This window comes from Lepidochelys kempii, chromosome 1, assembly GCF_965140285.1.
Source record: "Lepidochelys kempii isolate rLepKem1 chromosome 1, rLepKem1.hap1, whole genome shotgun sequence".
Classification (NCBI taxonomy): Eukaryota; Metazoa; Chordata; order Testudines; family Cheloniidae; genus Lepidochelys; species Lepidochelys kempii.
Window position 1 is genome coordinate 78,049,536 of NC_136380.1, and position 17,075 is coordinate 78,066,610.

Consider the following 17,075-nt stretch of genomic DNA (forward strand, 5'->3'; position numbering starts at 1 on the left):
TTTCAAAAACTGTACACCTAAGAAAAGGATCCTGGGGAAATATTAGTTGGGGAATAAAAATATTTATGTACATATTCTGACTGTGAATGAAAGAAAAAAAAACAGGCTGATTGTGTCACAATAGAAATGTATTATGTGGCACGAAGGTCTCCAAACACATTAGTATCATTTAAAAAGTAGTTTTATGTATTATTTTTTCCAATATATCCAAGTTCACTTGGACCACGTGTCAAGAAATAAATCAATACGTTCAATATGCTGGCATATTTGCACAAACCATAATATAAGCCCAATCCTCCTCCTACTGAAACCAGTGATAAAACTCCGATTGACTTATATGATACCAGAATCTTGCCCTATGTTATTTCCCCATTATGAGAACATCCACAATTTGCTAGATGCTTTCTAAATAGGAGGGGCAGTTAGGTAGGACCTTGAAGGAGATGACAAGAAACTTGAACTTGATGCAGCAGAGAAGAAGCAGACAGTTGCAGGATTCAAAGAGGAAAGGGCTATGGGCACATCTGCTGGCAAATAATCTGATATGGCCACCTCTGATATGGCAATCTTTCATATGGACTGAAGGCAGAAGATGTATGTATTGGGGAAGCCTGGGTGGAAGAGGGTCACTACAGTACAACACAAGGTTTGGCAGTCAAGAAGGGAAGTAATGAGGCCAGGCTATAAAGAAGCCCCAGACACACCCTGATAATCACCAGCAGGGGGGAAGGTATATAGGAGCCCCGCTGGGGTGATCATCCAGGGGCGAGGTATGTCAGCTCTACAATCAGATTCTGCTGGTAGCATGGCACAGAGCCCCTAGACCATACCTGAGAATCTGGTTCAATAGCTGCGCTCCAATGGAGCACAAAGTCACAACTGACTTGAGCTGAGGGTCTACTTTCAGCCTTGAATTTCAGTACTTTTTCTTGTGTGTATTTACTTCTGGTCCTTCATGTGGTTTATGGGGAATGAGAAAATCTGTTTTTAAGACAGTGAGAAAGAAATAATAAACGCTGTCATGCTAGTCATTCTGCACTTTTCCTAAACCACTGACATGTTAATGGACATTTTAAAAACAATACACAAAACATGGATAAATCTCAATATTCATTCATGTCATACATCATAGTGGCACTGAAGGCTCCTTCTGAGCAACTGTAGTGCATGCTGTGAATGTGTATTAACAACAGTGCATGCATGTACTATAGATCCATAATATATATTCAGATCTATCTCAGTACTAAAGTCTATTTTAAATCCTCATTTAAAATTGTGATGAATATGCATGTCTGACAATGACTTTAAATCCCAGTATCACCAACATATTTTTTAGACCAAGGAAATGGGATATTGATAAATGTCTTTCAAATCTTCATTTAAAAAACGTTGGACTCAAAAGAAAGCAAAATGTTTTCAGTGGTGCTTTACAAAAAGACATAAGAATACAAGATTTCTGACACAAAGCACTTTGGACCCAATCCTGTGATGCACTGAACACCCCTGACTTCCACTGAAATCTATAGGAGTTGAGAGCACTCAACACCTCGCAAGAGGTGCTCAGCATTTTCCATGATTACACCCCAACCTTACATATCTCTTTTGTTTTGTTGATGTTGGTTTTGTTTTGGGGGGGAGGTGTTTGCACTTGGAAAATGGAAAAAAGGCTTTTTAAAATAATTAATCTTGAGCTGATCTTTCATATCCTAAATTCCAAGCTGCAGTGAATTTTTCCAGTTAGGAATAGACCTCCTAAAGCAGGGCTTGTAATGGCAGTACAGACCTTTATTTTAGCAATGCTAGTCAATAACACTTATAAAAATAAAATAATAAAATAAAATAAATCCCTCTTTCATCCTGGCCTCATAGAAAACATGACATCCTTTTAAATACATCATCAGGTTGCCAAGCAGACTCCAAAACAAAAATAATTTACTCAAACTGTTTAATCTACTCAGTGCAGATTGACAGTATCTTTATATATTTTTGAAAGCTCTTTTAACATTAACTGATATTTTAGTGTGGGAAGAAACTAAAAGCTTTCTACATATAAAAGTTCATCGTTTACCTTCTCACAGCTATCAGATAAAAGCATAAGGGCAATGAAGCCACAGCTCTCAGATATATTACTCCCAAAGGAGAGAACCCAAATGCATCTGCAACAGTGAAGGCAGCAGGTGTAAGCATTGAATAAAGAACATTATATAAAAGAAACAAGCCCCAAGAACAGTTAAACCACCCCTATTTACAGCTCTATGCATCGAATAAGAAGGTTTTATTGTCAAGAAAAAAGTGAATTTGTCCTAGCTAAAAATAAATAAATAAGAATAATATCTCAAATGTTTTAGTGAACTTTCTTATGAATGGATTGCAACACACAATGATAAAACTCCCTCAATTCCACTTTTCAATAACTCCAAGGCACTAGGGATGTGACAGCATGATGAATACCACAACAGACAGCTCCAATATGGTACCATTTTACCAGATCAATATCTCACTGCAATATAAGGAAAAAGGAGCTGATATTAGTCTACACAGTGTATTACAGATGAGGTACATTTCTTCTCACTGCACTCATGCTGAACCAAAGCAATCATTCATAGATGCCTTTAAAAGGTTTGCACACTAGCACATGCAAAAAGAGGCTAATCTTTTCAACAACATCTGTTTGAACATGTAATAGCTTAAAGCAATAAGTAGGTATGATTCTATGTATGTATCTATTAATCTGTCTATGTATACTACAAATACAATGACAGGTTTCAGAGTAGCAGCCGTGTTAGTCTGTATTCGCACAAGTACTCCTTTTCTTCTTACAAATACAATGATAAACATACCCAGAGACATCCTGGCATTTATATACTTCGCAGTTCTGTAAACCTCTTGAGGAAGAGATTACAATACATATTAATCAAACATTTCATGCATAGTCAGGGGTGCCTCCTTTTCCCTTTTCCTGGGGATGTAAGGATAATTATGACATGTCTCAATTTCTCTTCTAATTAGCCACTTCTAATAATGGTCACCATTGTAAAAGTCATCATACCCCAACAGTAAGCATAGGTTTAATCATGTACTTGGCAGAAGAAATGAGTAGAAGGTCTCATTCCCTGCTATGTGACAACTGCTTGAAAACTTGGTCTTTTTATAGCAATTAGTGTAGGTTTCAAAAACAAAATAGGGTGCCACCGTCACAAAATGTTGAAGATGGGCACACAGTCCGGAATATAGAGGGCAGGGCTACTAGGTTGCTTTCTGAACGGTTTCTTTTTGAAAGATTATCCGGTAAAGCAAACGGACAAAAATAAATTATGCCCTGGGTCTAAATTAAATATGGGACTTTCCCCTGGCTTCAGTGATGGTGTTCATGTTAGCCTTCAATATACTGTAAATGATATACCTGGACAGATAAAACTATATTACTTTTTTAATCTCTATGCATGTGCGAACAGGAAAAGGTTACCAAAGACATTATTTCTGTTGTCTGACAGCTGTTTGTTGCTCCAGTTTCCAATATAAAGTATAAACTAAAATCTAAAAACTTTAGACCTATATTCTCTTTGAAAATAAATGTAACAGAGTGCTACATTTTAGTATTTTTTGCATTGTTTTACATCTATATTTGGTAGGGCAGATCCAGTAAGTCGGGCCGCACGTGGAGGGACAAATTCCACGTCTGTCCAAGGCTTGCAGTTTGAGAGTGGGGGGCAACTCTCCTTTGTCCCCCCCTCCCATCCCTCCCCAAAAAACCTACATCCATCATTTTGTTTAGTTACAGCATGGTGATTTAGCTTGAAGGATATAACTGAATTAAAAATAAAAGAGGAAATCATCATTACATAGTGTAGTTAATAGTTATTTAACAAATATTTATATACATATATAATTAACATGGCACATTATTCCTACATGTGTAGTTTTTCGGGGATGTCACTTTTAACATAGTTATAACTTGGAAAGATGAAAGGGTTGTTCATTTTATTGTAACAAGTGAAATAGGAACAAGGGAGCAAAATGCTTAACTCCACAGCTGTCTTGCAGAGACAAGACCCAATAACGTGGACCAACTTCAGAACAGTAATTGTGACAAACAGTATAAAGTGTCAAAGGTCCCTATGGGAACTTTTCACAGGTTTAACTCTCGTATGGAATTGGACCAAGTCCAAATAGTGTCATGTTTATGGCTCTGATTAAATCCAGAAAATGTGTGCATTAGGAACTTAGAGCTCTCTGTTGCACAGTGGGGAAGGGAACAAAACTGCAACCTTCCACACAAAAACTCCTCACAGCCAGTACGCTTTACGGAAAATGGGGGAGGAGCATAAACTGGGGAAGGAATTTGGGAACAGCTGTTTAATGTGACACGTTCCCCCTCCTAGAAGAACTAAAGTTCACATTTTAAAAAACCCTCAAAACCTCACACACAGAGATAATTAATTAATTAACTATCCCTGAACATTCTTTGATCCCTGTGGAGATGCTTACAAAGCATAGGAGCTAGCTCCCAGTGGTTTGGTTGTGCTGTTATTGCTAGGAGAATATGACTCCACTTCTTGTCCCTGTCGCACCAACTTCATAGACATACCAAAGAGGGGGTGATAAATTGAGAATGTTGGTCCAGTTTCTAATACAGGGTTTGAACTGAGGTCAGGTAGAATTGAAGGCTTCACTTTCTGATTGCCTCACTAATACTACTGCTATTTGATATTTATATTGCAATAATGCACAAAGCCCAGGCAACGTACCAATACATAGGACGAGACAGTCCCTGACCTGAAGAGATAAGATGGCAAGTCACATGCAGACAATGGGAGGAATGCAATACAATCAAATGGGCATTTCATATGTACTAGTGTGTAAATTACATGACAATTATCCCCCATTATCCTCAACTTTGCCATCATTAAAATTGGCCCCTATCTTATAAGTGTCCCAGAAGATATGGGTATTGATTAGAGCTTTTGCTAAACACTCAATTACTACCAAGGGCATTCTGTGCCAAAAAATTAAAAATTCTGCATACAGTATTTTAAAATTCTGCAAATTTTGTCAAATAAATATGGAGGCTCCAGCATGGCATTGGGGAGCACAGGCCACTGGCTGCACAGAGGTGGGAGATCACTGAGCACCTCCCCCCAGGACACAGACTCAGCGGTGAGGCTGCACCCAAACCTGACACAGCACAAAGACTGGGCCTGCCCCAGAAACACCCCAGGCCCCTGCTCCTCTGTGCCAGGTGCACCATGTGTGGGTAGGCAGGCTCAGCAAGGCAGGATCCAAGTGTGGAGGGGCTTAGTGTGGGGGGATCCAGGTGTGGCTTGAGAGGGTTCTGTGTGGGGCAATCCAGGTGCGGGCATCTCAGTGGGGGATCTGGGTGCGGAGGGGAGATCTGGATGCACAGTGGCTTGTTGGGGGGGGTTCTGAGTGAAATGGTAATGGGACTCTTCAGGGGGGTCTAGGTGAAGGTGGTTAGGGCTCAGTGGGGGGTCTGCGTATGGGAGGGGTAGAGCTCAGTGGGGGAGGCAGGGGGAGCTTAGTGAGGGGGGTCCAGATGCTGGGGAGCAGGGATCAGTGGGATGGGGATACAGATGCAGCTGGTTGGGGCTTGATAGGGTGGGGATTCGGGTGCGGATGTCTCATTGGGGTGGTCCAGGTTCAGGGCAAATGGGAGTGGGACTTGTCGGGGGTTCCGGGTGTGGGAGGAGGGAGGCTCGGTGGGAGGGTCTTGGTATGAGAGGGTCTGGATGTATGGGGGGGTTGGGCGGATGGGGGAGCAGCTCCCTGGACAGTGATCCCTCCCCCTGCAGCTGAGGAGTGATAGGTGGGGGAAGCATGGAGAGCAGATTGCAGAGCTTCCTGCTGTCAGTGGAGAAATCTGGGGGTGAGTCTGACCCGGTCCTGGATGCCATGAAGGGGAAGAGAAAGTCCTGCCCTTCTCAGTCCAGCCGGGACGAGCAGCTGAGCCCGGCGCAGGGTAGGAACCACCAACTGGGTCTTTCCCAGTCCCGCCCCCTTCCCCACAATGATTTATCTCTCTGCCGGCTGCCTTGGGCACCCAAAATATACTGCTGGGGAGGGTCATATGACCACTCTCGTGGCTTCCCTTTGCTTCCCCATCAGAAAGTCATTTTTCTATGGGGAAGCAAAGAAATATGTGGGGAACATAAATTATGTGCATGAGCAGTAGCGCATAATTCCCCCAGGAGTAACATTCAAGACACTTTTAGGTATACTAATAATAATACTAATTCTAATTAAAGCCCAGTTCTGTAAACAAACACTCAAAAACACACAACTATAAACACAGGAATTCAGTGGGACTGCTTAAAGTTTTTTAAACTCTCTACAATTAAACAGACATAACATTTTAAACTAATTATGTGTTAACATGATATTGTGCTACAATTTTGGAATGCATCAGTGCTGTCAACTTAACTTCTCAATAATAAAAATCTTTATATTCCAAAAATGTGAAAGAAACACGTATGTTATTAGAAGATTTAAGTAGCAGGTACTTTTTACTTACCCTCTTGCAGATCAAATGGTAACTCCATCTCAAAATGTAATAGCAATAAAAATCCAGACTGACACTATTTGTTTAAACTATTGTGATCTCCGAGTAGTCTGAGCTAAGAAATGCCTGATTTTATGTACTAGGTTTACTGCAATAGCTAGAAGCTTCACTATGAATTCCTGGCTTTTGTGGCTTTTTCAGACCCTTTCCTCCATTAACAGAGTCTTTTGTGGTTTAATTTCCTATGTTTTATATAACCGTTATTTGAAAAATTGGGTGTATGAATTGACCATAGACCAGAAGAACTCTATGTAGTCATTATGTCCTGTTCTGTGAATAAGTGATTATGGACATTTTGAAATGAAAGACATTCACTGAAAAGCCTGTAACTTCTCCAAAGTAGCAGATAAAAGGTATTATGTCAAGCTCTAATGTAAGAGATTTTAGTTTACTAACAAGGACCTGGGTCAATGTAGGTGTCACACATCTTCATTTAGTTCCCAAACTACAAATTCTTACAAAATGATGATCAAAAATATCTTCTGAATGTTAACCAAATTACAACTTTTTAAAAAAGCCTTGAAGAATAAAACAAACTTCCCAACTGGCATGGAACAAAATCAATTAAAAATTACTTATATTTTTACGTTTACTTAAATCTAACATTGATTGCTATTTGCACACAGATGAAAGAGATAACATCTTGTTTGTTGCACATACCGTAGTTTGTATGAAATAATGATGAGATTCTCTCAAAATGATTCAGACTCAGAGTAGCATTAAGGGCCTGATCCAAAGCTCGCTGAAATCACTCTGAAGGCCCATTATATATTTGTGCAATAACATGATGAGACTAATTGAGGACCCCATCTCTGTCAACTCCAGGAAAATGTCCAAGATGTGTTCAATAATATTCATGCTGATGAGTACTGTGTTTTTCTGGTGAATTGTCTGTCTTTAGAGATTAACAAATATACAACAGCAGAGCCTCAACTGGTATAGTGTGCTGTCATAGCTCCTCACTAGAGCTATGATTTTACCAACTAAGGATCTGGCCCAAAATGCATAAATACCAAATGTCTGTGCGTTCAGGCAGATTGAATTGAAAACTGCTTAGGGATCATTTTTTTCAATGAAATATTGAGCAGAAAATTGACAAAGTTAAAATGTTATGAGGGACTGATACTGTTGAAAACAGACCAATGGAAATACCTGTGTATACAAATTAAAATAAGCTGGGACAAAAGACAAAATGTCTGAATGATCCTTCTTTGAAAATCTAGGAGCAACAGCATTTGGAGCTATTTTTCCTTTCTCTTTAACCTCAAACATGTAATATCATCAGTATCAGGTAAAAATATTTTCAAATGAAAAAAACTATGTCATCATGTCTGCAGCAAAGTATAGAAGACGGAGGAAAACGGACCAAATGAAACATTTTTCTTGGCTTCCTATATGTGTAAAAATTAACCCAAAGCCAATTTAGTTTAATAAAAATTAGATGTGCCTCTTACTAAAGTGATCTCTTCTGCTAAGGTGTAAGGCACCAAACAAGCACAATCAACAGGAATCATATGATTATGTTTGTGAGAAATAGTTTACTAGTGACTTGTTTGAGACTTTGGTTTTAGCCTGAAAAATAATTTAAGCATTTTTATTAGTCAATGTACATTTCTAATGCTAAAAGTTTAATTTAATCAATTTTAAAACCTATTTTGAGAAAGTTATTCTGTACACTTCTATAAACACTGAATAGCAAACTTCCACTCACATTATGTTGTTCCTAGTCTTTGTCTCTTTTCCCTGTAGTCCTGTTTAAATTCTCACCTTGCTCTGCCCTTGTCATCAAGTCATTCAAGCACAAAGCAGGGAGCACGGGAGTGTTTACTCATTTCCCAAGTCCATTATCTTACACATTAATCACTGGTCTGGAACTTCTGGACAATGCTGAATCTGTTACCTTTTTTCTTTCTGGCTGTTTTATTCTTGGATCTGATAGTTCAATGGTTCCTAGCTGTACTTACACTGGATGACCTTTTCATCTGATTATTTACCTGTTCATTTTTTGTCTTTTTTTTTTTTAATAAATTAACTTAGCCACAGTGGTTTTTATTCCAATGAAACATAGTTCATGCAAATTAAGGTAAAAACCCATGAATTTAAAGGATTCATCGCTTCAAAATGTAGCAACGTTTTTAATACTTTTATACAGAAAGACTATTGAACATGTAATCAGCTATTGAAAATACAACACTGACCATATTAAACTGCTGCAAAGATCTGAAGCAAGTTTTGTTTTGTTTTTAGTTGTTTGCTAGTGACAACTGCTCTTTAAATAGAGCAAAATAATGATAAACCCTTTGCTGGGTAGCAGAGAAATGGCTAAAAGCATAAATAATGATTTCTGAATGCAGGAAACTTGATTTCGCTGAAATCTATAGAATTCTAAAATAATTATGAAGGACTGTTCATGGTATCTAAGGTTTATTTGCTATAATGAATGAAAAACAAAAAGATAGATGTAAAGCTGGACAGCTGGAGGCTCTTGAACTATACTTGTTAAAAGATTTGTTTGTGAAACATGCATTTTATTGCCTTGTATGCATGTTATAATGAGGCATGGACAACTGCAACATTACACTTAATGATTGCATTTCTTGTTTCAGCCAGTTTCCTTGTCCTTTTGCAATTAACGTTTTCCCAGATCACCCAAGGCTACTTTGTCAGGAAAAAAAAAAATCTGAAATTCACATAAATGAGCAATGTCAATAGTTTAGAAAGAGTTTACTTAGAGAACAAAGGGCCCTTATGAGCCACTAGTGAGAAGAAATGGGGAAAAAATGAGTCTTCACAATGTAGGCTTTTTCTTACAGCAACTTGTTATCAAGCAGTTTGCAAGAGTCCCTCAAATCTGCATTAAAATACATTTCATTCCATTCACTCATTTGCATTAATTTCTGCCATTATATCTGAAAATGGCTGAATGTCTATCCAACACAATGCAGCAGCCTATCACAAGCAGCCATGGCTGCACCAGGTGCCAATTTACTCCTCTTAGTTCTTTTCATTCTGTTTGCTGATTCTGACAACTGGAGTTCTCCTCTCAGTCCAAGGGACTTTTCAATTGGATTTGCTCATGGTGACAAAATTGTTGCTTTGCTGAGAGGAGGGGGGCTCTTTGACGGAGCGTCTATCACGCTGCCATGGGAAAGCGAGAAGCGAATGATTCTCAGTGGCTTCTGATTTCCAGTATTTGTTCAGCATTAGGTCCACTTATCTCCAGAAGAAAAAGCAACATGTAGAGAGAAAGTGACAGGCAGAAACACACTCACTTGCTCGTTCATTCTCACTGAACTCTGTATTCAAACAAGGGGGCCCTATTACACTGAAAGCTCTAGATCAGCCTCACTCAATTATCACAGCTAATCCTTATAGCTCTATAAAGTAAATATTTCATTACAATTTCAAATAAACAGTCACCCAATCTAATGAAGCAAGAACTCAAAGTGGCAATGTCACAGAACTTGTTACCATCATCAAAGGAAAGAACACAGCCCTGTCTACGAATAATGTTTTTTTAAAAAAATGGGTCCTAACAGATTTACTGATGTTTTTATTGCTTACTTCGACCTTTATGTCTTTCCAAATATATTTGCTCATCAAAAAGCCACTCACCTTTAACTATTGATTATTGTTCTTGCTACTATAGGTCCTAGTCCTGCAAGGTGTTGAGCAGCTCCTGAGAGATGCTAAATATTCTCACTTGGTTACACTAAAATCAATGAGGGCATCCAGTGCCTCTCTGGAGGCTCTCAGCTCCATTCAAGATCAGGCCCTTCAGTAGTATCAGCTTTTCAATACAGCCTTAATGATGCTGAAAATCTGAAAAAAATAAATACTAGAATATATAAATTCATAAACCCCTGGAAGAAAGAGAGAAAACAACATTTGCTGTTGGACTTTTATGCTTCATATTTTTTTTGGATATCAGAAACCAAGGTGATAGGCACCTTTATAAAGGCCAAAGATGGACAAATGGAATTCCAGTACATGATTTCAGTTCTCCCTCCAGTAGCAGACAGACTTCAATGAGATCTTTATTTTTTAGGCCATGACACAGAATCTAAATCCCAAGAGTGAAGGCCCATTGAGCAATTTCTTTAATTCCATGTCTCATCCCAAAGTGCCCCTATTTCAAAAATCTTAAAAGGTGTTCTGAAAATACCTCTGAAATGCTTTTTTGAGGTTTGTGGGTTCACGGTCTCTCAATGATTTCAACATCCTATGTGCACAGTTGACAAATGATTACAAAAACAAAACAAACCCTACCAGTCCTGCAAATTCAGCCTAACAAAAAGACTCAAACAAGATTTTTGCCACTTCATGCATTATCACTAGTAATCAGATTCTACAGGCCAAATTAGGCCTAAATTCACTGCTAACCCTAGGCCCCATTTCAGCAAGGCAAAGCATATGCCTCACTTTAAGGATACAGGTGGTCTCATTCAATTCCATGGGTTTACTCACATGCTTAAATTTATGCATCAGCTTGAGTGCCTAGTTGAATAAGGAGCTCATTGTCTTTCACTCTATTTCACCAATGCAATACTGTTATTTTCAATGGGTTTGTGTGGGTGCAACTGATTGGAATTTAATAAGGAAGACTGTTGATGATGAGCAAGGTGAAACAGAATTTTCAGCTCACTGTCTCTTAGCTGCATTGGCTCTGCAGTGTTAAAAGGAGTAGAGTATGGAAAAAAACATAATTTTGTTCCTAAAATTTGCAGATATTAATGACAGCAGATCAGTGAGACAGAAGGTGCCATTTGTACGAAGACATCTTTCACAGTCACTCTTTAACTCCTGTCATAAACAAATGGAATGAAATTAACCTGTTCATAGAGGGGGCCCACACAAAGCCCTACACCAATTTAAGCCTTTAATGCAGAACTTGAGGGTTCTACAGAGACTTGACCATACAAAGCACTAATGTTCACCTTCAGTTAGTAGCTATCCATTTCCAAAATGCACTGCCACTCAGATGCCAGTTGATGGGGGTTCAATACAAGAGACATAGCACTGAAACCATTAACCATGAGTATTTCATTAAATGCTGTACTGTCTCTATTAGAGAGACAAGTTGGGTGAAGTAATATCTTTCATTGGATCAACTTCCATTGGTCAGAGAGATAAGCTTTCAAGCCACACAGTCTCTCTCACCAACAGAAGTTGCTCCAATAAAAGATATTACCTCACCTACCTTGTCTCTCTAATATCCTGGGACAAACACCAGTACACCTATACTGTCTCTATGTTACCCAATGTATTTTTTCATTCCGTCCAAATTATTGCTCACTTTTTAATCCCCACTTTACGTGTGTGCTGTTATTAGCATCTCCTAAGGAGCATGTGGTTCTAGTGACAGAAGAGAAGAAACTAAAAAAATACACCAACTTACACTCTGTCTAAAAATATTTCAAATTAATAGTCTGGTTCTGTGTGGTGCAGTGTGTCCTCAACGCTCACTGCAGTTAATGGCACCTGAGGATGCTCAGAGCCTCACAGGCTCAGGTCTTAAGTTGCAAAGATGTTAAATGTAGATATTGAGGTTATGTCTACGCCACAGCTTAGGTCAGAATAACTTATGTCACTCAAGGGTGTGACTAACCCATCTCCCTGAGCAGCATATGTTACACTAACATGAGTCCTGATGTGGACGCTGCTATGTCTGCAGGGGAGCTTCTTCTGCCACTCGCAGGGGCTGGAGTATTTAAGCCAACAGGAGAGAGTTCACAGAAGCTTAGAGCAGCTACATTAGAGAGCTCACAATGGCACAATACCGTAACTACTCCTCCACTTTCGGGGAAAAAGTATAATGTCTATGGTTTATGGTACATGCTTAAGAACTTTCCCCTCTGGCATGCTGTTTAAATACCATTCAGGTCTTTCAAATAAAAATAGCATTTTTATTGAATCAAAACATCAGTTTGCCAACATATAAGTCAAGATAACTTTCTGCTCACAACATGTATAACACTGAGAAGAATTCAGAATAACAGCCGTGTTAGTCTGTATTCGCAAAAAGAAAAGGAGTGGCACCTTAGAGACTAACCAATTTATTTGAGCATAAGCTTTCATTAGCTACAGCTATAGCTTCATCTGTGTGTGTGTGTGGGGCGGGGGTGTTTGTTTTGAGCTAAAAGGGCACATGTGCCAAATACAAATAAGCAAAATATGCCTTCCCAGTTTGAAACCCCTTATTTCAGTGAAAATAAATTAATAGGGATGGATTAGAGCAGGGATCAGCAACCTTTGGCACGCGGCCCATCAGAGAAATTTGCAGGCGGGCCGGGACGGTTTGTTTACCTGCAGTGTCTGCAGGTTCGGCCGATTGCAGCTCCCACTGGCCGTAGTTCGCTGTTGCAGGCCAATGGGGGCTGCGGGAAGCAGCAGCCAGCACATCTCTTTGCCCGCGCGTGCCAAAGGTTGCCAATCCCTGGTCTAAGGAGAAAGGGAGGTTTAGTAACAGAGAAGACTGAATCAAATCAGATTTTACAATAAATTTCTTTCACTTTCAAAGCTCATTATACTGGAAGACAACTTCATATTTGTAGTGGTCATATTTGAAATGTGTTCACTCATTTCCAGACAACTGTAGTTTATATACAAAAATCCATTTTATTACTTTTAGATGGAGCCAGCAACTTAGATCACCAGTTTCATTCTAATACATAAAAAAAAGAGTAAAACTACATCAACTGACTTATTAGTAACATACAAAACTGGCTAGTTACCAAGAATTAGATATGCAGGAAGAAGTTCAAAAACCTTATGTAATTATAAATATTGAGTGAAGGAGACAGAAAGAAATTCTTGGGGTTTGGGGTTGAATAGTTTTAAAATCTCTTACAATTTACAAAACTTGAAACTTTTTGAAATGTTATATTTGCTTTGTTATCAGAATGCTCTTAAACATTTTAGTGTGCTAAACAAAACATATGACATTTCACTTCTTCCCAGAGGAACAGAGATGCTTCTTTTTTGACTCTAATAATTTGTATTAAAATATTTTATTATAACATTCTTCAGCTATTAGCTGCATTGTTCCCCTTATTCTAATGCACAGTGATTGTCTGCCTAAAAATAAAGTTTGTGTGTTGTTTTGTATTATTGTATGCCAAAACTCAATTCTTTGTTCACTGTAAGGTGAGTTGATGTCTGAGGATACCACATTTTATTGATGTAAACCATTTTGAAAATATAAATAAAATTAAACAGATCCATAGATATGCTCTTTCATACAAAGGGCTAATCCTGAAGTCCTTATTCACGCACATACAGGAAGGGTGCTAAATAACGACTTCAGCACTGGGTAAATAGGTAAGCGGAGATGCAGATAATCAATTCAGTTCAGCTGGTAAAGGGGATTGAGGTTTGGGGTCTTGGAAACAGCAATTGAAATGATCGTGCTTTTAAAAAATATACGTCCTAAAATGTTAAATTATATGGTAGCATCTTCCATTTTTCCCCACACTCTAGGTCCAAACTTTACATCTTTATTCTTTCATTAGAGCTTGAGATTCTTAGGGACTGACCCTACAAACTGCTGAGTATCTCAGCTTCATGGGAATTCAGCAAGCTCAGCAAGATTAAGGAGGTACTAAGCACCATGTAACAGCAGGCCCTTAGGGCTACACACCCGTAAGGGGAGTGGTAAAAGAAATAAAATAAAATAAGCCCACCACCTAGATGGCAATAGCTAGATTTGTGTGTCAGGAAGGTGTAGCCATAGTGCCTCTGGGGTGCTGAGAAGAGAACTCTTATCAGCAGCCCTCAGTACACCTTTATTAAAGTTAAAGTTTGTGCTCCCTCAGCACTGGTCTTGTGGGTGCTGGCTAGTAAACAAGGCAGGCAACTAGGGACTTTTGTCATGCCTTTAACTCATCTAGAGATGCTCCTTCTAGGGGTGTTCAATGCTGGACTCTCCATAAGCTTTGCCTATGTGAGGAGAACACAACTAGGTATAAAGTGAAGGGCACAGTATATTTTTTCCACACTATCCCTTCCTTCAGACCCTTTATATTAACTGTCTTCATTACTCAACTGAAACATTATTCTTTAGGAAAACTAAAGCTTATGGGCACAGCAATTTTAATGCCAATAGTTTGTTTATTAATGCAACCATTCAAGGTGTTTGCATTTGTCCTCCAAGCAATACTACTGAAGTCATTAAGCCTAATCTTAATTTTAAAACAAACATTATCCAATTATAAGGAAAGAGTAGCTCACTCAGTGAATTAATCCTCAATTTCTAATAATGTTTTATTCTGAGACTTTCCTACATTAGTTACTCCGCAGAACAATCTGGGAAATTTAAAAATTCATTTATGTACAATTAAAGTTACTACTGCATTTGGGGTGAGGTTAAAAGGTGCTAAGGGAGAAATACAGTAAATGCAAACATAATAATAATTAATTGCTAAGTTACTTTTGGGAAAAATCACACACTTGACCCAAGCTGAAGGCTGAAATATTAATCCATTTCTATGACAGAGATCAAGCTTCATAGTTGCTTTTTATCCTCCTCATAATAGAAGCAACAGTTGAAAACCATAATGTTATAGTTCAAACAATGCCCCCCCCTAAGACTTCAAATTTATTATAGCATTCATCTCCAAGACAAAAGACCTGGTATAGGAAAAAAGCTCTTTTTAGCAAAAAGTATGGTTGTTATTTATGGCTCAGATGCGAAGAATGAGTTTGGGGAATTTATCAGAGATGAAGGTATGAAATGTTTTAGCTTGTTCTTCTCTGTCTAATCCATAAACCATTTTCTCAGCCACCCAAGTGAATTCTAATGGAACAGGAGTGATGAAATAATATTTTCCTAGTCCTTTAACACTTTGCCTACTGCACGTGTTGTGTGACTTGTTCAGGGAAAACACAGGAGCTTATAGTTACAAATCTTTTAAATCAGGAAGTAAGACAATCTTGTTAATAAATTATGTAAAATGGCCTTGTGGGAAGATTCAACATCATACTTAGAGTGCTCATTCCCTATATCAAACTGTGTTAATAACAATATTTATAAAGGGTTTCTTTACTAGCACTTCATTTGATAATAGCACAAATTACAGAATGTACCAGTTTCCTGTGGACATCTTCGTAATTGAACTCTGCCAGGTACCTGCACCTGCGTTGAGCTAGGTGGCAGGAAAGAGATCAAGGGCTGTGACATATTCGTAGATCCACTTAGCTTGGTGAGAGGGAAATGGCACAGCAAGGGACACTGGGGTCTTTTCTGTCCTCTAATCAACACAAAAATTAATGCCAGCCTCCACGTTGGCTAGTTAATTTTTATGACTGACAAGAGAGGGGGAAAAGGATGGAGTTGAGATGTCTCAAGCTACTGCTCATTTGCGGGTTGTCATGGTGGCTGGTCATGCAGGTCTTCCCAGTGGTCAAGCTAATGCCCGAGTTGTAGTAAGAAAGTCTCTCTCTCTCCTCTCACCCATCACCACCTCCTCTACCAATATACTGGCATTCCTAGTTGAATTCATCTTCATCTTTATTTCTCTTTCTTGACAGAACATGGAGTCTTGGAGTATGCCTGTAGCAGGCTGGAGTAGGATAACACTGAGTCTCTAAGCTCATATCATCACAAAAGCTTCCTTGGGTTGTTCCTTTGGGATATGCATGGGCCTCAAATTCTAGGCTTGTATCAAGTGGGTAGAGAGTTAGCGAAATGTTCTTAAGTTTAAGCTAAAAGGAAGAGGGGTTCCAAATCGGCTGTTCCTAGAAGATGGATTAGAAAAAAAGTCAGTTATCTGGGCTAGCAGAGACTTGGTTACAGTAGGGCCCAGATACTTTGTGCAAGAGAAGGGTGATTTTTGTATCCTTATACATAGGCAATGTGCTCTCGCAACTCTCTGGTATGGGACTTGTTGATCAGATTCTTCATCTATGGATAGGTGGAGATGATTACAAGCAAGCTCCCTTGACAAGATTTAGCTTGGAAGTGCTAACTGCCCTTAGATATTACTTGATATAGTACTTATGTTGATAAAGTTTCAGCAGATCTGGCCAATTTGTCTCTTAAATGTTTCTTTGCGTTACCATGTCTTCTTTCCACCATGTCTTCAGAAAAAGATACATTACTCTTTTGTGGCATATGTACCCCTCCACTGTTTAATATATTCCTCCTTATTGTGCTAGATCCTGTTTCTACTGAAGTCAATGTGAGATTCGCAGTGAGTCCAGTGTGTGCAGAATTAGGCCCATACATATCACCCACCTCATAGTAATATATACTTTCCAGAGAAATTATTTGTCCTCTACAAACGTATCCCATTTTGTTTCATTTTTCAAGAAAAAGTCTCTTTTAAAACAATTAGGCAAAACTATGCTTAAGAACAAGTAACTATGGTCCAGCAGCGAAAATCAAAGTACTAACTTTGCAGAAACAGTCCTGGGCCGATACAAAACACCATCACTCCTCTTTCCCCAACACGTATCATCTCTCATACTCCCAATTGCACTTCTCCCTTTTCCTTGGAAA

The 17,075-nt window shown here is 38.8% G+C and overlaps 1 protein-coding gene across 13 annotated transcripts in view; it reads right to left on the reverse strand.

The window, feature by feature from the left end:
* Positions 1 to 17,075, reverse strand: part of DACH1 (dachshund family transcription factor 1) — a 462,083-nt gene that overhangs the window by 336,536 nt on the left and 108,472 nt on the right. For 8 of the 13 annotated variants that reach the window (XM_073346413.2, XM_073346448.2, XM_073346406.2 and 5 more), the window contains exon 2: positions 12,884 to 13,018. The exons of the other annotated variants lie outside the window; for them this stretch is intronic. In XM_073346413.2, the coding sequence (XP_073202514.2) occupies positions 12,884 to 13,018 (135 nt within the window). The remainder of the gene's footprint in view (positions 1 to 12,883; positions 13,019 to 17,075) is intronic. 13 annotated transcript variants of the gene reach the window in all.